This window comes from Pangasianodon hypophthalmus, chromosome 12, assembly GCF_027358585.1.
Source record: "Pangasianodon hypophthalmus isolate fPanHyp1 chromosome 12, fPanHyp1.pri, whole genome shotgun sequence".
In the NCBI taxonomy this organism is placed as follows: domain Eukaryota; kingdom Metazoa; phylum Chordata; class Actinopteri; order Siluriformes; family Pangasiidae; genus Pangasianodon; species Pangasianodon hypophthalmus.
Window position 1 is genome coordinate 20,119,785 of NC_069721.1, and position 22,545 is coordinate 20,142,329.

General features: G+C 40.8%; 1 protein-coding gene across 1 annotated transcript in view; it reads left to right on the forward strand.

The window, feature by feature from the left end:
- Window positions 1-22,545, forward strand: part of LOC113527333 (rho GTPase-activating protein SYDE1) — a 26,404-nt gene continuing 3,859 nt past the window's right edge. Inside the window, exons 1-7 of the mRNA XM_026915022.3 lie at window positions 1-272; window positions 14,384-15,058; window positions 16,665-17,624; window positions 19,075-19,304; window positions 20,370-20,496; window positions 20,584-20,750; window positions 21,175-21,460. Coding sequence (XP_026770823.3) covers window positions 188-272; window positions 14,384-15,058; window positions 16,665-17,624; window positions 19,075-19,304; window positions 20,370-20,496; window positions 20,584-20,750; window positions 21,175-21,460 — 2,530 coding nt within the window. The 5' untranslated portion in view covers window positions 1-187. The remainder of the gene's footprint in view (window positions 273-14,383; window positions 15,059-16,664; window positions 17,625-19,074; window positions 19,305-20,369; window positions 20,497-20,583; window positions 20,751-21,174; window positions 21,461-22,545) is intronic.

Below are 22,545 nucleotides of genomic sequence, written 5' to 3' on the forward strand. Positions count from 1 at the left end.
AAAATAGTTTGGGAAAGAATCCGTGGAATTCATTTCCTGTGAAAGTTAGTCGTAGTGGCGCAGAGATGCAGACTCTGTGTCTCAGGAAAAACATGCGGAGTGAAGTTTAACTAAACAGCTTTTATTTGTTGTATTTTTTCATCATCATTGTAAGCTCGTGCTCAGCAGGGAGGAACACACTGCGGGAATGGCTGAGCCTTTACTGAAGCGGACCTTGTCCAAGCTGCGGGGGAAAGACAGATCCCGCCGCAAAACCGACCCCAGACTCAACGGTACTCCTCATCCTAACCTCCAAACCTCCATTATCATGGAGTTTACTACTTAGGTTGAATGTTTGTTTTGTTGTTTTTATAAAGCAGACTTCTGTTTATGCACATAGTTGTATTATAAGATGGAAAAACATGCAGTCATGAGGAGAAACATGGGGCTTTAAACCCACTTAATGGTTGCTTTGTAAAGGTAAATGCATTAATGACGTCAGAAGGATGCTGGAGAGTTGAGATGCATGAGCCATGGCTTTCTTAGCAACACTGCATCATTTCATTTCCAGTCAGTATTGAGTTATAGTTGATTTTTGTTTGTTTGAAAGATTTTGAAAATAGAGTATATCTTCAGCAAGAAACAGCTTCCCTGTTGCTTAACTACTGAGCTGCCTGACATTAATCTGCTGAACTACTGATCACAGACTGGTTGAAGAGTGTGTATAGAGAGAGTGTTGATCAGGCTTCATGCAACTAATTTCCTAAAGCATTTCCAAAACCACTGCAGCTGATCCAAATCCTGGTGACCAGGTTATTTATAATAATGATTAAAAAAAATTATGTTGTAATAAGAACATGTAATAGAATGCACAAGAATAACTTTTTTTTAATGATAAAATGATGTTTAAGTACAAAAATAATTGTAAGGAGAGTTTTAAAAAAAAGTACACGAGTATAAATAAAATTCATCTAAATAGAGAATAAAACAGGAAACTGGTAATGAGATGATCTGGACTGAAATGTACGACAATTTCTAGGAACAGGGTTTATTGACCCTTGGAATAGGAAACACTGGTTTCAAAATCTGATTTTGAGCAATTCGGTCAGAGGTGTTTCTGCTTTCATTTTGGGTTGTTGAACCCACGGGGTCTGTGTACACTGCCTGGTGATCCTGGAGAGTTCATCCGTGATCCTGTATGTACTGGGAGTCCAGCTGATTCTGGTGCTTATGTGTTGCTCTGATCAAACTGATGTGCAGGATCAGAGTTTTTCAAATCCAGTGCTGAAGAGTTGCGTTTTAACTTTTCCTTATCCACATGATCTGACTGCTCAGCTAATAGTCATCAGTTGTGTTGTTCAAGCCGTCCGGGTCCTCGAGACCAGAGAGTTGAGAACCCTTGGTGTAGAGTGAATGACAGAAGGAGGGAGGAGGGAGTCATCTTCAGTGTTGAATAAAGTGTTTGTTAGAGCAGGATCATCACCAAACTGTCCTGAACCCCTGACACACATGACCACAGTGGGACTGTATTGATGTGGCAGGTGAGCTTACGCCATATGGTGTCCCAGCTGTAGGATGGAGGTCAGAGTGATAACCTGCAATTAACTCCTACGTAGACACTAAATCTAACTCTTCAGGAGTAAATTGATCCGGCGTCTGATGTCACGGTGGATCTATTTGTTTTTACACCCATTCATTTGGTGGTGCTACTTTCCCTGCTGAATAACTGCTATTTGCTGCGTGATGGGCGTTCTTCTGTCCAAGCTAAATTTGCTCAAACTTGATCATATGACCTTAACATAAGTCTTTCATTTTAATCTCTTTGGCTTGATGTCACACATAGCATAAAATACTCCATTTAATTACACAACATACTAGTTTAACAACAAGCAGGCTGGACTTGACACAGCACTACAGTGACTATAGTTAACTAACAAGCATATCTAATATTAACATTATATCAAGCAGTAACTATAGGATATTTTGTATCTGTTTAGGTTTGCCAGGTTGGTTAACATTGCTGTGTGCTTAAAACCAGTAGCCAAGTTCAGTACCAAGCTATCTACCACTAGAAATGATGGATAAACTGTTGTAGTGATGTCATATAATCATGTTTGCAATTGGCTGAAGAAATTTAACTTGAGCTCCACCCATATTGAGCCAGGAACACCTGTCAAATGCATTACCCACATTAAAATTATATCTTTAAAAAAAAAACAACAAAATTCTAGTACTGCAGATCAATGCTTTATAAGGGAATGAAATAGAAGGGAAAGAAGGGCTATTTGGTTCTTGAAAGTGTTAATATCAGTAAGGATTTACGATTCAGTACTCAGTAGTCAGTAAAATACATTGCAGTGTTTAAGACTCACAGTATTGTTACTGTGAACACATCAGTACTGGCAACATTTTAGGCTGCCTTTTTGTGAAATGAGATAATGATGCTTTTCAAAGGCCTGCCTGTCTTTTAAGATTTCTTATTTTGGATGAAAGGAGTATTGCGCATTTTCATGGATGGCAATCGTGTAACTCAGCTGTTCAGCTGAAAAGATGAGAGTTCTATAAAAGTTTGAAAGACATACTTCATAAAACAACATTGTAAATTGTGATAAGAGATAAAAGGTTAGACTGATGTGATGGGAAAATGCAATATTGCTGCATGACTTAGAGATAGTGTGTGATTTAATGAAGTGGTTTCCTCGCTCTTTCTCTCTCTCTCTCTCTCTTTCCCTATCCCTCACTTGCAATGTCTAAAATAGGGAAGGTAGTTTGCTGGCTGGTCTACATTAACACGTGTGTGTGTGTGTGTGTGTGTGTGTGTGTGTGTGTGTGTGTGTTTGTGTGTGTGTGTGTGTGTGTGTGTATAAACACCATGCCACTTCAGTTCCTAGTGTGAGTGTGTGTTGGAGTGTTTGTCGTCATTTCTGATGACACAGTGTGAGGTATGTGGTTGGGAAAGGGGTGAGAGAGGTTTTGTATGTGTGTGTGTATGAGAGAGAATGAGAGAGAGAGAGAGAATGTGTGATAGAGAGTCTTACAGTGTGTGTGAGAGATTCTGATGTAATAAGTGTGTGAGAGGAGCAAGAGATTGGAAATTCCTGTGATGCCTTAGGGTTCAGACTTGTAGTTATGATTAATATATGTTTAATCTTACAGTCCAGACTGTGTGTATGTGTAGTTGTGTGTGTGAGAGAGAGAGAGAGAGAGAGAGGGAGAGGGAGAGAGATTAAGTGAGAGGGAGAGAAGTAAGCTGCCCAGCTGCACTGTCATGGCTGTTATGGAGTTATCTTCATGTTCCTCACAGTGTGCACTTGGCCTCCTAAAAGCCTTCTCGGTGGTGTGTGTGTGTGTGTGTGTGTGTGTGTGTGTGTGTACTGTCTGTAATGACTGTCAATAGAACTCTTTATCTTAAGCATCTGTGAGCCACGTGAGCGTGAAGAAACAGAACTCTCTGTTCGCTCTCTTTCCATCCCATTTTATCATTTGTGTATTCCTTTTCCTCACTGATGTATTTTTCCTTTCTTTCCATTTTCCCTTCAATATTTAGATTTCCAAAGTTTTCAACATCATGACATTATCCTAAAAATGTCTGACTATATTGTTGTATATTGTATATTTCGTAGGATTGTCCAGATAATTTGAACACTTGAGTATTTGTTTATTATGTTTGTGTTTGTTTCTGTATTTAGTATTCAATAGCTTCGTCTTTAATTTCCTAAGCCCTAGATTGTTGCATCACATTGGCAATGAAATAATGGTTTTTCCACCCTATGAAGGGTACTGTATGTTCAAATTGCTGGGCACTTGGGATTGACCTACGCACACAACTTCCAGGAAGACTGACATGTGACCTAAATCATGTGCTACTTTATAATGACAGTTGTTGATGAAAGACAGTATCAGACTTCAAGTGTGTTGATGTGTGTTCCTGAATAATAGTCAATCTACTGCAAATTACACCACACCAAATGTTATTTACATTAAATTACTGTGTTATTAACACCAGCTACTGAAACATATAACATTTTTCATGGTAGGATATTTTTTAAAATGTAAATTTTTCTTAATTTCTTTGTAAAAAATTTTTTTTTAATTTCAGAGGGTTTTTTTTTTGGTTGTTGTTGATTTTGTTTTGTTTGTTTGGTTTTTTTTTGTTTGTTTGTTTTTATTTTAACCATGGTTTATGTGTTGCACCATCAGATACAGAATCTTGGATTTGTTTACACTCATGTGTTATTGACTTAAAAGCCTAAAAGTATGGTTAATTCTGAAGCATAATGGTTTTGTGGATAAGTATTTGGGTACTGGTTGGGAAAAACCACCATATATGTGAAGCCAGTAAAATGCTGTTTGGGACAGGCCTAATGCTGCATTCAACTAAAGCTCGTAGCTCGTAACTCCGATCTCTGACTAGGAAAAACCAAAGAACACAACACTCAACACGGAAATCCTATTCAGGAACTCAGGACGGTCTCCTCAACGCCGAGTTCAGCAAGTGACATTAAATCAACATGGCTGCTCACAGCATGAACAGTAAACAGAGTAGCACTTCTTACCTTTAATAGGTTATACTGTATATAGTATGTTTCTAGATATATAGTATATAGTATAGTAATATAGTATATTTATATTTGCTTTAGATCAATCAACATACAGGCTTGTTAAATCTATAACACTGACTATAAAGTTCACTGTTTTGAGGAGGTACATCACTCATCACAGTTAGCTGGCTAGCTTGTTGCTAATAAACGAGGAACACGGAGGCGTCCATGGTTTTTCCCCAATTTGTAGCTCGAATGCACAGAGTTTGAAAATGATGTTCTGACTTCCCACTTCCAAGAGTCGAATGTAGTATAATATTTGGAATCGATTTTAATCTAGTATTTACTGTTGAATCCCTTATTTTGAGCGCTTGATTAAAGATAATTTAACTTTATTGTATTTGTTTATTTAAAGCTGTTTTCAAATGTAAATTTTACACAAAAAAAATTAAATGATGTTATTCGATCAGTTCAGAATTGATAATGGATAAAATGGTAGTCATAATTTTGCTCAATGGTGGAATTATAATTACTGAGCAAATTTAGGAGCATATGATTTTCTAAAATTATTTATCTTGTTAAATCAACAATTAAAATAGGCTTGTTTATGTTGTATATAAGGTAAAGTTCATCCAAAGGTATAAATCTGCTCTTTAATCACATTACTTAAGTGCTAAACATCACAGTGACAGACACGAGTAAATAAATACATGCAGAAATTCACAACGTGCGAATAAAATAGGCAGTTGAAATATATATGAGTTCAGAGCTTGTGGTTTAATGCACCAGAGATAATAAACATTAGCTAGCGTAGCTACCTAAGATTGCTAATGTCATGGTTAATTAAATAACGAAGCTGAACATTTAATTATAAGATAACAAATTACCAAGAGCGTAGAGCTGAGACTTGGATCAAAGCCGTAGCTGTGTGTCAAGTTGCTCATTTCATTTGTTCTGCGAATAAATTCCTATCCTCCTCTTTTTACTGTACTACATTTGTTTGTATTTCTCAATGTGAACACACTAGACATGTATTCTCAATCTAGAACAGTACAGAAGTATCTGATTGAGACACAGCTTTGGAGAACTCAGTGGAGCAGCAGCTTCAGTTCAGACCATCATTACGTAATGAAGGATTTTATTAGTTACCAGACCGGGCTTCCTCCAGCTCTGCATCCTGTCAATGTGATGAAGATTAGCCTATTTATATTCGCAATCCCCTTGTCTTTTTTTTTTTTACCCCTTCCTCTTCCTGGACTTCCTGATAGCAGCTTTGCTGAACTCTTTATGTTGTTACTGTAGACTTAGAAAGAAATAGATATGATATCTTAAAAGAGGAATACTGAGAGGTACTGACGAAGCTGCTGTCCTTAACATAGCTGTTCTTGTGGAGCAAATTAGACACATTATTGTACATAATCATGAGAGGGCAGAGGGATTATGTGATGGTGTGTAATTAAGGAAAATATGTTTACAGACTTACCTTTCAGATGTGTATGTGTGCATGTGTTTTGCCAGATGTTGTTAAAGAAAGACAGGGAGAATCCGTCTGTCAGCAGTTAACCGGTAAATGACGAAGCTAATCTTTTCTAAGTGTCTCATTTACTGTCTGCTCTGTGGCTGTAGCTTGATAACGTAACTCCTCCAAATAAACAAAGCAGGACAGTTCAAAGTGGGACATGTAGCTGTTTACAGCAGAGTTTCCCCCACTGTGTCTGATGTGAGGACACATGGACATTTACTTGACTATCTGATCTGCAGAGAGAGCAGGAGAGTGGAGGTGAGTGAGACAGTGAGTGTATGAGTGCAAAGTAGTGAGGGGTGCGAGTGCATGTGAGTGAGGGGTGCGAGTGCATGTAAGTGAGGAGTACGAGTGCATGTGAGTGAGGAGTACGAGTGCATGTGAGTGAGGGGCGCGAGTGCATGTGAGCGAGGGGCGCGAGTGCATGTGAGCGAGGGGCGCGAGTGCAGGGGAGTGAGGGGCGCGAGTGCACGTGAGTGAGGGGCGCGAGGGGCGCGAGTGCATGTGAGTGAGTGAGGGGCGCGAGTGCATGTGAGTGAGTGAGGGGCGCGAGTGCATGTGAGTGAGGAGTGCGAGTGCAGGGGTGAGGGGTGCGAGTGCATGTGAGTGAGGGGTGCGAGTGCAGGAGTGAGGGGTGCGAGTGCAGGTGAGTGAGGGGTGCGAGTGCAGGGGTGAGGGGCGCGAGTGCAGGGGTGAGGGGCGCGAGTGCAGGAGTGAGGGGTGCGAGTGCAGGGGTGAGGGGTGCGAGTGCAGGTGAGTGAGGGGTGCGAGTGCATGTGAGTGAGGGGTGCGAGTGCATGTGAGTGAGGGGTGCGAGTGCAGGAGTGAGGGGTGCGAGTGCAGGTGAGTGAGGGGTGCGAGTGCAGGGGTGAGGGGCGCGAGTGCAGGGGTGAGGGGTGCGAGTGCAGGTGAGTGAGGGGTGCGAGGGTAGGTGAGTGAGGGGTGCGAGTGCAGGTGAGTGAGGGGTGCGAGTGCATGTGAGTGAGGGGCGCGAGTGCAGGGGTGAGGGGTGCGAGTGCAGGTGAGTGAGGGGTGCGATTGCAGGTGAGTGAGGGGTGCGAGTGCAGGGTTGAGGGGTGTGAGTGCATGGGAATGAGGGGTGCGAGTGCAGGTGAGTGAGGGGTGCGAGTGCAGGTGAGTGAGGGGCGCGAGTGCAGGTGAGTGAGGGGCGCGAGTGCAGGGGTGAGGGGTGCGATTGCAGGTGAGTGAGGGGTGCGATTGCAGGGGAGTGAGGGGTGTGAGTGCATGGGAATGAGGGGTGCGAGTGCATGTGAGTGATCTAGAGATAGAAACAGCAATTGAGTGAGGAAGGGGGAGAGCATGAGTGGAATAAAGCTTGAGGGAACTGCAGAGTGAAGAAGAAAAAGAGGCAATAAAAGACTGAAACTGAGGCAGAGTTTTCACTAATGACTTTTAGGGAAACTCTTTTGGTTTTTACAGGCACACATAGTCTTTCCAGAGAAATGCATTATGGGAAAGTCATGTGTACTGAGGGAAAGGAGACCACAGCTCACTAGACTTCAGAGAAACCTATTTATCAGTGTTTTTTTCTGGCATCTGCTGTAGAAATGAGCCAGTAGTTGATATGATGTACTGTGATATTGCCATCATAAACACTTCAGAATATCATCCTATTCGGGAGGCTGACTAACTACAGTCATGTGCTCACTGATTTCCAGCAAATGTTACCAATATTTCATTTATCTAGCTGAGCTACCACAACCTGAGAGGAAGTGTATGTTATGGTGCGTTCAAAGGGAAATTCATGCTTATGAAATACCAGATACACAACACACTCAAGTATTAATCCATACAACTGTTCAGGTGGTTATAACACAGTTGCTAAGCAACCAGAAACCACTGATGCTCAGCATAGACTGAGCTAATGACTGACACTAATTATTAAGCTATCATTGTAAAGGCAGAATTTTCCACAAAGGTTGGAAGGATTGTAAGGACCCTGTATGACCACAGTTACTATGTTATTACACTTATCAACTGCAAGCTGAACTTTCAGGAGCAACTGCCACATTGTGTAACACTCATGAAATCTGAGCCATCAGAAAAATTAGACTTAAGAAGTGGTAAATATTACAAGACTGCACCATACATATGGTACACTCTTTTCAAAAACTTGGTGATTTGAATTCATCCCTTTTTATACAGACAAGGTGCTAGTGGCAGTGCCTAATCTGGAACCATTTTGCAGCTGGCAAATCTGATCAGTCCCAGCACCAAAACACGTCAAGGGCTTGAGATCAGGGGCATAGTTTCGTCCAAACAACTCCTCTGTTAACAACAAAAGTTTTCGTTACAACTATTAAAATAAGACATGAACAATGCAGGGTGGTTTACAGGTTATTGTTGAAAAAATTAGCCATGGATCAAAGTCCAAGTATGAAATGATACAAACATACAAGTGCAATTTTATCTGAACTGACAACAAAATCTCTCTGCTATATATTATAATTTTTTTATTATTATTATTAAGGAGGAAAAGAACTCTTCAATTTTTAGTCTTCAATGAGAAAATGAGAGTGCACTCTCATTTCATTTATATGGCCCAATCACAGAGACACCAGACAGGCAGTTAGTTTATTAAACTCTGTTACTTTTAAATTAATCAACAAAAGTAAAATCTTATGTACAAAAAGTACAAAGGTATGGTCAGAAATGCTCCATACAAAAAACGAAAATTTAATAGCAAAAAACCTCCACATTTAAGGATGAGATGATCAAAAAGTAGATTAGAAAAAACTCTGAAGGGTCATTATAACCCAAAACATGTCAGTTTTGAACAAAACTACCCTCAGAACATGATGGTACGAACCACAAAACTAAACCAGCTAAAATCATCACATCGTGCTTGCTTTTATTTACAAGAGCTAACCCTGTTTAAAACTGCTAGTCAAGGAGATAGCCACTGGTATGCATTGAATGATATCAAGCTAGTCAGCTTGCTTTAAGCTATATGTTAAAGATTATATAAAATATAATTAAAAAAAAAAAAAAAAAAAAAAAGAAACTTCACTTACTAAGTGCTTGGTGTAAAACTGACTCACTAGCTAGCTGACTAAAACTAGCAAACACTGAGAGCTTAGCCTGTTTAAAACAGACATAGATAAATACTATAACATCATGCTTATTGTAAACATTTGAACAATTACTGTGATGTAAAAAATAGCAGTTCAGTACATGGAAAATCTGTTTAAAAAGATGGAATAAATGTCTCTGTTTATTTGGAAATTGGTTTCTGTTGCATGGAAAAGTTGCTCTGGAGTGATAATTATTTTTGATCTGCAGCAAAGAGGTTTAGAACAGTGCTGCTTTCTCACAGGATGTTTCAAATTATGTGTGTGTGTGTGTGTGTGTGTGTGTTTTAGGGGTGGGGGCGTTAGAGTTGGTATTTTTGGGAAAACACTTAACGGGTTGTTCGAGGCATGCATTCTCAGCAAACTTTTCCACCATGTCTTTGACTCGCTGCCGAACATGGCACGACACAGCTGGAATCAAATAAGAGCTTTCAGTTCAGGGAAACACACACTCATACCGTGTATACGCCTTCTGCATGTCAAATATGCATGAGCACAAAATCATCTGAAAATGATCAGTTAAGAGATGCCTGTTTGGCACCATTTTTTAGTAAGGATCAGATTTAGTGTAATCATTCATTGAATTTTTTTTTACAGGATTAAGATCCTTTTACGCAAGCAACGATGTTAAAATTTTCATATTGTGTAACTGTCAGTGTGGCAGTTTATCTTTCATGGCTTTCATCAAACTCTCGTGCTCTGAACTGAATTATGGGATTTCCTTTTCCAGGAATGACATGTGCGGTACTGCCAACAAACTTGGCCAATTAAGAAATCTCATAGGAGAGTCTTTATTTAATTCTGCCCCAAAATGCTCCCTACCCAGGCAGCCTCTTTTAAATAGAACACTGCCTTATTTCTAAGATAATGATGTTGTAGTTGCTGTCAACTTTTTTTTTTCCTTCAATCTTCCACTGCTTAGCGAACCTAGCCTCAGATTTATGTTCTTGGCTGACAGGAGGGGCACCTGATGTAAACTTTTGCTGTTGTAGCTCATCCACGTATGATATGCTGTGCATTCTGAGATGCCTTTCTGCTCACCGTGGTTGTAAAGAGCGGTTATTTGAGTTACCGTAGCCTTCCTGTCAGCTTGAACCAGTCTGGCCATTCTCCTCTGACCTCTCTCATCAACAAGGCATTTCTGCCTGCAGAACTGCTGCTCACTGGATGTTTTTTGTTTTTCGTACCATTCTGTGTAATCTTGAGAGGCTATTGTGTGTGAAAATCCCAGGAGATCTGCAGTTTCTAAAATAATCAAATCAGACTATCTGACTCAACCATGCCATGGTCAGAGTCACAGAGATCACATTTTTTCCCCATTCTGATGTTTGATGTGAACGTTAACTGCAGCTCTTGACCTTTTATTTATGCATTGTGCTGCTGCCACATAATTGGACGATTGGATAATTGCATGAATGTGCATGGGCACAGGTGTTCCTGATAAAGTGGATAGTGAGTGTAGGTTTATATTAATGTGTTTGTTCTAATATTTTATTGTTTCATTCACAGGTACTTGTATGTCAGACACTCCGAGCTAGTAATAAACGGGTTTTTAAAAATAGTGTTATTCTACAAAGGGAAATGTGTAATCATTGATATGGTGAAGCTTTCTGTGAGGAGATGCTTATTTAACAGTGATGGAAGGAGTCTCCAGTGTCAGCCCTTTTTAGCTGTTTGTTTTCCAAAGTCTACAAGCCAGAGTTTTGCACTTTACTGTGGTGTACGAGGAATGAAACACATCAGGATCTGGTATTCTATTGGAAAATAATTGAATTTGAGGAAATTTCTGAATAACGGTGTTGTCAGTAGGTGTTTTGCAACAGTATTGCTAATTTTCATCTGTCCTGAGTGTAGATACAGTCTGTCTCACATACACAGTGTTGGTAAATATGGATTCTCTCTACTATTTGACAAAATCGTTTATTTGATATTAAGATTACATAGTATAGCAATGCTGTGTAAAGTGATTGTGTGAAGATTTGGGTGTGTTTAGTTAAAGGTTTAAAGATTTTGGCTGAGATGGGTGTGTATTACATCAAAAGTGAAGAAGCAAATGATTGACAGGGAAATTGTGTAAATTCAATTTTTCACTAAGCTTTTCCTGTAAAGTTTATATTGAACATGCACAATCCTATCATTGTGCTGACATCAGTACCTCTCCGTTCCACTTTGTACCTCAGTGTTCTGTGTATTGTATGGACTGTGAGGGAAGTACATGTGACTGCAGTTTTTATTCAGCAGTGTTATTATAATGGGGCTTAAAGCTGTAGTGACCTCTGCATTCCTACTCTCGTTATGTTTAAAGACAAGATGTTCTGTGCACTCATGAAACATTGGCCTGATTAATTAATTGTGTGTGTGTGTGTGTCCCTTTCTCTCATCAAGCAAGAACCTGAACCTCTGCCCTGTGTGTGTGTATTTTTGGACATGGCAATGAATAGTGAATAGGGTTATGTGTGTGTGTGTGTGTGGGTGTGTGGGTGGGTGGGTGTGTGTGTGTGTGAGAGAGCGAGAGAAGCTATAAGGGAGGCTGCTCTAACAGACTGGTCATTGATGAGCTCTAGGCTGCACAACAGCTGCTTGTTTAGTACTATGATGACGAAGGGGTGTGTATATGTGTGTCTTTTTCCCTCTTTCCCTCCCTTTTCCATCTATTTTTTAGTTTTCTATCTCTGTTGCTTTTCTTTCCTTCTTCCCTCAGTCCCTTTCACTCTCTTTTTCTTTTTTGCCCCGATGTTTCCTTTCGTGTCTTTCATTTTCACTGATTCTTCTGATGTCGTCACTCTTCAATTCTGTCTCCTTCACATTTTTTCTCTCCTTCTTTCTGTTTCTCACCCTCTTTCTGTCTGTCTCTATCTATCTTTTTTTCCCTCCTTCCTATTTGTATCTTTTTCCTTTTTGTCCCCAATGTTTCCTTTAATGTCTACCATTTCCCACACATTTCTGTCTGTTCAGTTCTCTCTTTCACCTTTTCTGCCTCTATCCTTCTTTGTTTCTCTCTCTCTCTCTCTCTCTCCCTCTCTCCCTTCTTCTGTCTTTCTCTCTCTTTCTCAGCCATTTTGTCTGTCTCTTTTCTGTTTCTGTCTCTCTTCTGCTGTCTTTTTCTTTCTCTCCCTCACATTCTCTTTCAGTCTCTCTCATCTGTATTTTTTGTCTCAATCTCTCTCTTTCCATCTTTCTCACTCTCTCTCTTTCTGTCTCTCCATCTCTCTCTTTCCAACTCTCCCAACCCCCCAACCCCACCCCCATTCAAAGGAAGTTGTTATCAGGTCTAGTAAACCTCCATCCTCTGTCTGAGCATGCATGTGTGTGCGTGTGTGTGTGTGTGTGTGTGTGTGCGTGCGTGTGTATGAGTGTGTACGCGTGTGTTGAAATGCCCCCTCTTCCTGTATGAAGCTGTAATCTTCTGCCCCTCAGACATTCTTGACCTGCTGTTGGAGAGCTGACCCCGTCTCCATAGGTCAGGCTGTGTATCAAACACATAATAATCACTTAGTAGTGACAGTTAGTAGTGAACTCCACAGATTACCATTGACTGAATTGGAGCTAGGTTCTGTAGCAGCACATGTGTACACATGATTATAAGAACAGAAACACTAGCTTTAAAAAAGTTAAACGCACATTCACACTAGTAAATTCTGGACTAGATTCAAGCTGTACGACATGGACGAAAATAACGTGCAGCAATTATATTGGCATACACTGTGAAGATGATTAACATATGTCTCACAAAATATTTAAATAAGCTGGTGAACCTGTGATGGGCCTTTTTGTTTTGTTTTGTTTTTTTATTTTGTTTTTGTGAACGAGTAATACAGTTTATCAGCTCACCCACTCAAGCAATAAGCAAAACTGTAATACAGCAGTGGAATGAGTATTGGGCAATTATTCAACTGCAAAAAAACAAATTAAAAAGCAAGAGAAGAATTGCTTTATATGTTAAAAGATTAACTGTCCTCAGAAGAGATTAAGGATTGATGTAGGTTTGAAAAAAAATAATTTGAATTAGAAATGCCTGAATAATTGCTCTGTATATTTTTAAAGAGTAGTGACAAAGCCTAGTGCGCTATTTCCCTATTCATGGGAGATTATGGCTAAGTTTTTATCCTGATGATGCAACAGCTATCCGTGGCCAAGAGTCCAAGAGAGCAAAATTGGCCGTGCTGTCTGGGTGGGAGGGATGATGTTACTGTCCCCTTGTCAATCAGAGCAACACTAACCAATCGTGTGCTTCTGCGAGCTTATGGATGCATAGGAGTTTATGTAGAAGTTTATGAGTTGTATTCAGCTGCTTTGTGAGATATCATGAGGAGCCATTTGAAATGATGTGATAGTTGGCTTTACTTTCTTTTAGACGAAGCAAAGTGCCGAAGCATGTGTTAATGTTCATCTCTCCAGCTGCTAGCTGTCATGTGTTTTGGTATCATCCATCATCCAACTAATATCTGGTCACCGGTAGTCCGTTTCTGTTGATGAGATACAGGTGGGATGACAAACTGGAGTGCAACAGATGGGCTGCAACAGTAATTGTACACCTGCGTAGTGGTATATATTGTGCAGGGACATGATAAAATGGCAACATGGTGTGTTGTGTTTTAGTGGAAGCTGTGTTTAATGTGTTAGCTGTAGATCCATTTTTGATCACTTTTGTCACCTCAGATAAACAGTGTCATTACACACATCTGACTGACATGTTCACACAGAAGTTTTATCATAGATCAGGGAGCTGAATAAGCTATTCTCTGTGTCATGGTGAACTGTTAAGCTGAAAGAAAGAGAGGAGAAATGGGAGAAACTTCCAGATGTGCAGGATGTGAGAGAGAAGAGGAGGGGGTAGAGCTGGAGCGAGAGAGAGAGAGAGAGAGAGAGAGAGAAGGGGAAATAATGAGAGGGAGAAAAAAGTAACTTCTGCCATCTTCATGACTGTTTGGTCTTCTCCCCCTCTTTCTCTTTCCCTGTCCCTTTTGTGCTTTGGTATGTGCCGCAGTGCATCAGCAGAAATTCATTTCAGAAATGTTATATTTTGAGAGGAATGCTCTCCAATTAAATTATGTAAAGGTTAATGACTGTCTCAGGCACCACGTGGATTAGCCATTAAACTAAATCACTCTCGGTTTGGTGGCTTCGGCTTTGCGCCATTCCAAAGAGCCATTCTTTATGCAGTTAGTCACTCTGCTCAAATAAAATACCTGAGTGCCAAATAAGGTCTAATAGATGGTCTAATAGACAGTCTGTTTCCTCTCTCTCAGATGGACCGAGGAAGACAGAGCTCGTCCACAGCTCTTCATCATCCTCGGTGACTGAGATGGAAGAGGAATTCACAAGACACACACAGATCACCGTGTCTAAAAAACAGAACTGGGCCAAGCTCTCATCCACCTCCCGGGATGTGGAACAGCTCTCAAGCCTGAGCTCGGTGTCCCAGGAGCGCGAAAGCAGCTCGGGCAAGCCCCAGGCTTCCAAACAGGCGTCTTTCAGGGAGAATGGGTTCGAGGGGAGATGGAAAGATTTACATAAAGACGGAACCTACCCCAGAGCTTTCCAGAAGGCCGACATGGCTGACAGTGCTGACATGGCCGACACAGGTCTTCCAGAGTTGGTAACACCTCCGGTCACGGATTACTGCACCTCCTTGGGCATGAGTAAGCTCTCCGGGCAGGGAGTGTACCTTCAGCACCTGGAGAGGAGTAGCCGAGCTTGGGTGCTATCCTCAGGAAAGACCCAGGCTCCGGATGAGGCCTACACAGCCTGCTTCACAGAGCGAAGGCACGTGACTGAGAGCGAGAGCAACATTTGGTACAACCCAATCCCAGAGGAAGAGGACACTCGAGCCAGCGTGGAGAAGCTGAAAGAGAAGGAGAAGGATGTACTTGAAGATCCATGGAGAAGAAGAGAGGTAGAGGGAGCACCAGAGGAGCGGAGAGGTGAGAAATCGACTAGAGTCCAGTGAAGACCAAAATGCGAGCTGTAAACCGAGGAAAGAGTGCAGCACTTAACGTCAGAGAGATTGTATTGAAATTGGTGGATCCATTAGATCCACTGGCTGAACTCGTACTTTAAAATAGTTCTGAAAAAAGTTTCAGTGTCGTAATGATGTCACCCAGTGTGTGTTTAGTTACGGGATTAAGGTTGGCTTCACAGTAAGTGGGCTTCTGTTAATTTTATGGATTTTCTTTCTCAGGGTTTCACAATCAGCTTTATTAGTCACTGTGCACAGCATAACAGGAAATGATTTGCATTCCATGCCTTTTAATAGTCTGTGGGAGATGTTCTTCACTGTAGCCCTGGTTGAGTTCCACTATGAAATTCAAATTCTTTTCAATCAGTTGAAGGTTGCAGGTTTAGTCATGTGAGTCCAGTATGAAAAAATGATTTCATTTTTACTTTCATTTTTGTAATGCTGTAGTGAATTCTGTTGTTTTGAACTCTTCCCCCTTTACACAGCACAGTAACTTTACTTCTTCCCATATAGGTCATTTATTCCTGTAAATACTTTTATGAGACAACAGAGAAGAGGGAAATGAGCTAATGTGCAGTAATTATTGGCACCCTCGAAAAGAATGGGCCAAAAATTCAATGATTTAAAGTTTCCACTCAAAAAATAAAAGACATTATAGAGTGACAAATTAAAGGAAAAAACAACATAAAGCGTCTTAATAAGGTGTTGGGCCACAATTAGCCACTATTAGAACATTCAATTCCTCGTGGCATCTATACATCTCTGGAACTGTCCTGGTGTGATGAATACCATTCTTCTCAATCGGGTTGATGACTGTGAAGGTCATAGCATATGATTTATATGATTTACATCATTGTCATATGTTACATGTGTCATATGTTACATCATTGTCATCATCCTGATTGTAATTTGTCACCCATCTGTGCCTTTTCTCTAATAAAAATCATTCTCATAAGACCTTGTTTGTTAATATCAGTATTCCCTCTCCGAACCAAATATAGCAAGATTGAAACCCTTAAGGCTCATAAATATTAACACAAAGAGTCATCAGTCTAATAGAAATAATTATATTATTTAAAAATGAATGAATAAATGGAAAGGTCTGTCTCCAGATTTAAGCTTTTTTGAAACCTGTAGTCTGAATTGAAAAGGGCTTATACACATACACCTAACAATATGAAATGTCCTGCGTGGAGCAGTGGACCAAGTCCCTCAAAAAAGATTTCTTCAACCTAAAAGGTTTTACACATACTAATTGTCGGAGGATAAATAATTTTGTAGAGTAAGTACTTTTGTAGGTTTGCAAAATTGTAAAATCTCATATTTTAGCATGTGTTATTTACTAACAATTCTCACCTTCATGTTGTATGTTAACTTTCAAACTATGTAAACTTACCAAGAAACTCCAAAGCACACATTCTGAATAATCTGGATATTTCAGCGTTGCTATTGCTTGTTTGTAGTTAGTTTAAAATGTTAATTCATAGTTTAGCATTAATAGTCCCTCTGGAGCTTGGGTAATATTTTCTAAGCAAACATCTTTAATATTCTCTTGGTTTATTTTCTCACAGATATTCTTCAACAGTCTTGTCACCCCGATGCTCTTTATCTGGGTAGCAGCAGCGGAGGTGCTAGTAGTGTTAGTGAAGGTGCTAGCGGGGCTGCTAGTGGTTCAGCAGGCTCTTCTGGAAGTCCTGGAGCACAAACGAAAAGCTCAGGAGGAATCACGAGCAGCAGCAGCATGATGGAGAAGATTAAATCCCCCGGCACAGTACGGCGTCTCTCTATGAAGATGCGCAAGCTCCCAGAACTGCGTCGTAAGCTCAGTCTGCGCTCGTCACGTAACCAGCGGCACGTTCAAGGACAAGGGGGTGGCAATGATGCACCAGGGGGCACCGACGAGGCCTCACCACCCAACACACGTAAAGAATCCTCCAACAATGTCATCACCAGGTACCATCTGGACACCAGCGCTCCCGCCAGACCGAGGCGTCGATCATCACGCATGCGTTCTGCTAGCAAAGGTGGTTATCTAAGCGACGGCGACTCCCCTGAGCTTCTGCCCAAGCAGGATTCGAGTCAGGGTTTGACCGAGGGGTCTCAGGGAACGTGTCAAGAGACCCAGGAGTCACCCCAAGCTCCTTCACACCGCGGGTGGCAGGATGCAGTCGGGTCATTCCGGCACTACTCACTAGCAGAGCAGCCGAGGTGCGCCCAGAGAGTGTCAGGCCTCCTCACGGTGCATCTGCTCGGTGTCTCTGAACTTGTGCGATCTCGCACCACTAAAGACGTCTTCTGTGCCATCCAGGTGGATGGAGTGACGCGAGCCCGCACCGCTTTGCTCACCTGCCAGGATACGTCACTCCCGCTAAACCACACCTTCAACCTGGAGCTGGAGCGAGCTCGCATGCTAAAGCTAATTGTTCTCACACCAGCTGCTAACGCTGTGGATGGATCCACAGGCCTCAGTGGTCAAACACGCAACCGGGTATGCTGCCTCGGCGCTGTGGCAATCCCCCCGCTGTTTAAAGGTGAGAGATTTTATTCTTAGCCACTTATTCATTCATTCATTCATTCATTTAATTTATTTGTTTATTTAATTCATTATTATTATTTAATATGTCCTTTTTACTGAGCACAGTCAGTATTAAGAGTAAAGGTCTCAACATTCTCAGTTCAGGCCTCAGTTCACATGCTCTCTGTGATTTCCTGCTTCAGTCGCGAAGGGTTTGTCATGTAACATGTTCGTCTGCAAAGTGAGCAAAGCTTCCTCACGTCATTCATTTGCTCTGAAGTTACGTCATGTTGTTTGTTGAAGCCAGCCGAACATCATTTTCGCATGAAGTATGCTGAGGCCTTAACAGTGCCTTTACGTCATGTTGGAATTATAATAATTATTAGTTGGTGCCTTGTAAATACCATACCATTGAACTTAGAATTACTAGTTGGAATTTTCTGAACTAATATGATTATCGAGGATGCACCAAATGAGTAAAATAAGGGAGCATGATCAAACTGAATTCTGAATAAGACACTGCCAAGGTCCAATTAAGGTTAATAATGTGTGGCTACTATATAAAGATAATTTCAGATTTCATGCACATGTCTGTACTGGCCACTGCGGTCATTTCTAAGAAGACTTATTTATTTATTTATTTTTATTTTTTATTTTTTTCAAATGTCTTCATTTGACAGATGGGTTTGTGCAAAACAACTTACAAGTGATACAGTGTCAATATCTGAGAGCTGTTAAAGCAAAATCCGATCCAAGAATAGAGCTGTTAAAGGCCTGATACTTGTGCTGTAAGGTTAGGTTTCCCCCCAGTGAGCTAGTTGGGGTTGTACAGAGAGAGCAGTAAACACAATGGCTGTCTTCATGCAAAGATCTGAATGAAGTTATTCTGATTGCAGGTTCCAAATGAACTGTTTATATATTTACTCTAAACGCAGCAATATGTTAAATCTCCATTTACGTCACATGTAATTCGAACCAGATGTATAGGAATGGTACTTAGTGTCAGCATTAGCAATACAACAAGTGTGTGAGTTTTGGCAGAACCAGTTCTGTTTAAGGTATTAGCCGGTATTAGTCATCTCGCTTGTACTTAATGGTGTCAATGCCAGTTAAACAGATATCCTTATTGCTTTACACACAATTAATTTTAAATCTTAAAATTATTAACATGAGCTTCACAGGAGGAATCAGAACTCGCATGTTATCAAATAGATTACGCAGTGGATTATTATGGGTATACACAATGTTCTTTTATTCCAATCGAGCTGTCAGTTTTCTTATTAACAGATTGTTCGTTTTTCATGTAACGGTAACAGTGCTAGTGCTCAGCTCGGATTTACAGGGTGAAAGTGGAATAAGACATTTTACTGGATCTCGTGTCTGTTAGTGAGTTTATTCTTCCTCAGTTTTGGCCCCCTTCTGCCCTTCTGGTTGTTTATCTTTACCCCCTTTTCCCCTCCCTCCAGCCTCCAGGACTCAGCAGCTGTGTGTGAAGCTGGAGCCGAGGGGTTTGCTGTATGTGAAGCTGACTCTGTTGGAGCAGTGGGAGGCGCCGTCGCCCCGCCTCAGTGAGCTGCCGCCCCCCTCCGTATTCGGCGTGGAGCTGCGCCGCCTGGTGGAGAAAGAGGCCTGCGTTCCCAAAGTGCCTCTCATCATTCAGAAATGTGTGGCTGAGATTGAAAAGCGGGGACTCAAGGTAAAACTTTTTTTTTTTTTTGGTAAAACTATATACATTTACAGCCATTAGATTAGTTTTCCAGTTTAGAAAATTATGAAATCTCATGCTTACAGTATGCATGGTTCTAGACATTTTTTAAGTATATATAACTGTCTAGTATGTTTGGGCTGAAAAATACAGTATAAATATAGTACAGTTAAAAGGTATGGGACTGAAACTATAGTGACTGACCAAATTAAATGTGGAGTGGTGGAAACTTTTTTATCTCCCAACTAAGCAATCATTCGTCACAACTTCATATCTACTTGATTCTGACAATGGGGTCTGTAAAGTATAGCCAGGGGGTCTGTGATTTGTTTAATTTAGTTACAGCAGTGAAAATCTCAACCCATCATTATCAAAGTTTTTATATTTATTATTGAGCTCTTCAAGTTATTAGCCACTTTGACTGTTCACTTCGAATTGAATGGGTTTGATCGAGACCTCAATAACTGAAAAACAAGTAGTCTATTAATAATGTCAACATGAATCTAATGTTTTGGTTCTAATAAACAGACAAAATATTATTGTACATATTTACAATAATTTTCCATGAAATAAATCTGTACTGAGGGGGAATTTATTTTACAGTTAAAGGAGTTCCCGGCTACAAGATGCTTGAGAAGCCCTGGGTTATACCATAGCATGGGAAATACTCATTTCTACCTGCAACTGTGTTGAAATAAAACCATGATAACAGTCATCTGCTTAGACAAATAGCACGACAAAAAAGACGCATACTAGCAATGTGGATAAATAAAATGAGTGTATTGTTTGCTAAAGCATCTGTTAAGATGAAGCACAACTTACAAATCTTCATGTTGTTTTTTTTTTTTAAATGTAGACTTGGTGTAAGCACGATAAATCTATTTCCACCGTGTCAGGTTGTTTTTGATATTGGGACGCCTCATTGGCCATTATTCTTAGCGAAAAGACCTGACTGTTCTCATTGACCTGTAATGTGAGCTCTCTAAGCATTACAGCTACCATCATAAAGCTTTGTGTGTGTGTGTGTGTGTGTGTGTGTGTGTGTGTATTGTATAGGTTGTGGGTCTGTATCGTCTCTGTGGCTCTGCGGCTGTTAAGAAGGAGCTGCGTGATGCATTTGAGAAGGACAGTGCGGCTGTCACTCTCAATGAAGAGCTGTACCCTGACATCAATGTCATTACTGGTGAGTTTATATACACACACACACACACACACACACAAACACAGCTCGAGTTCCTCAGTGTGATGTGTCAGAATGCTGTGTCTACAGGCATTCTGAAGGATTATCTGCGTGAGCTGCCTTCACCGCTCATCACGCGGACTCTGTATGAGGTGGTGCTGGAGGCCATGTGTGTTAGACCAGCGTGCAGGAATGACGACACACACAGATCACACAACACCGTCGCCCTGCTGCAGTGTCTACCTGAACCAGAGAGGGTACTGTGTCTGTGTGTGCATGTCTGTGTGTGTTTCTGGGTGTTTGTGATGTCCTGTGTGTGCCTCGCTGTATGTTTCGCGCTGTGTGTGTGTGTTTTTGTGTTTGTGATGTCCTGTGTGTGCCTCGCTGTATGTTTCGCGCTGTGTGTGTGTGTTTTTGTGTTTGTGATGTCCTGTGTGTGCCTCGCTGTATGTTTCGCGCTGTGTGTGTGTGTGTTTGTGATGTCCTGTGTGTGTCTCGTTGTATGTTTCGCTGTGTGTGTGTACACGTGCATGTTTAATCATAATACACCTGTATGTATCTGTCGTTGTTGATTTAGGGAACTGGCACAGCATCGACAGAAAGTTTGTTCTCACATACTTGATGAAATAACTGTGTGTGTGTGTGTGTGTGTGTGTGTGTGTGTGTACGCACTCTCTCCAGGCCACACTGTCTCTCCTGTTGGATCATCTGAGTCTGGTGGCTTCCTTCAGCGACTGTAATCTGATGACATGTCAGAACCTTGCTGTGTGTTTCGGCCCGGTTCTGCTCACTCCGACGCAGGACTCATGGAAAGGGGCAGGGCCTGGCGCTTTCCCATCAGCCCCTGCAGGACCCGGAAGCAACCTGGGAGGAAGAAGCTTCACACAGCAGAGCATGGAGATGGCCAGTGCTGTGGACTTCAAGCGGCACATCGAGGCTCTACACTATCTGCTGCAGCTCTGGCCGAGTGAGTGAGAGCTTAACATCATCTTTCACTTAATGTTCCTAAATCACACACACACACATTATATATATATATATATATATATATATATATATATATATATATATATATATATATATACATGTAATAAGCCTACATTTAAATAGCGTACACACAGAACTGCTTCTTTAATAGCAGCCTGCTTTCAGAACCTCTCACCAATATGAGTGATATTTGGTGAAGCATTCCTTAAAAACTTCATGCCTGTCAGCAGTAATGGCTGCCATTTTTAATCCTGCCACATGCCTCATGTGTCATGCACACAGCTGGACTTTGAGCTTCTCTTTCCAGCTGTGGAGAATTTGTACAGTAGATCAAGCACAAAACCTGCTGTGTGTGTGTGTGTGCGTGTGCGTGCATGTGTGTTAATGCGATTATACACATTTTTATCTCTTCCAGTCATAACATTTATCATAATAGTAAATACTTTACAGCTGTTTGTTTGTATTATTTAATGTCAGTCTTCCATTATCTTCTCATCACTTTCACCTCTTGTACTCATAAATGTTAAAGCAAGCTGTTAGTGTAAGAAATAACTAATAATTTCTTCTTCTTATTATTATTATTATTATTATGCAAAGGACAAGATGAAATCTTTCTTTGTTACATAAGTCCTCTTCTTCTTGCTCTGCTATTTCAGTGTGTCCGCATTTTTATCATTAGATACTGACTGTTACGAAGTGCTGACACTGAAAACTCCTTCCATAAACATTACATAAATATCTCCTAACAGAAAACTTCATTACATGCTTTTCTTTGTTAAATAACAACATGTATTATATAGCATAGTATATTATTAATTAGACTTAGATTATCTGGAGCATCCTGAATACAAGTCCCAGGGAATAAGCTGTTACTATAGAAACGATACTGTATTAGAATGAGCGCATTAATTTTAACCTGAGATTCAAATTACAGCCAGCATCACTGTCAGAGCTTCTGGTACAGAATATTAATCAAAACCTTTGGACCAATCCGGTTTGGGAATTCAACAGTGCTGTGGTATTAATTTTACTATTGAATGTATGCAACACTTCAGATTATCGTCA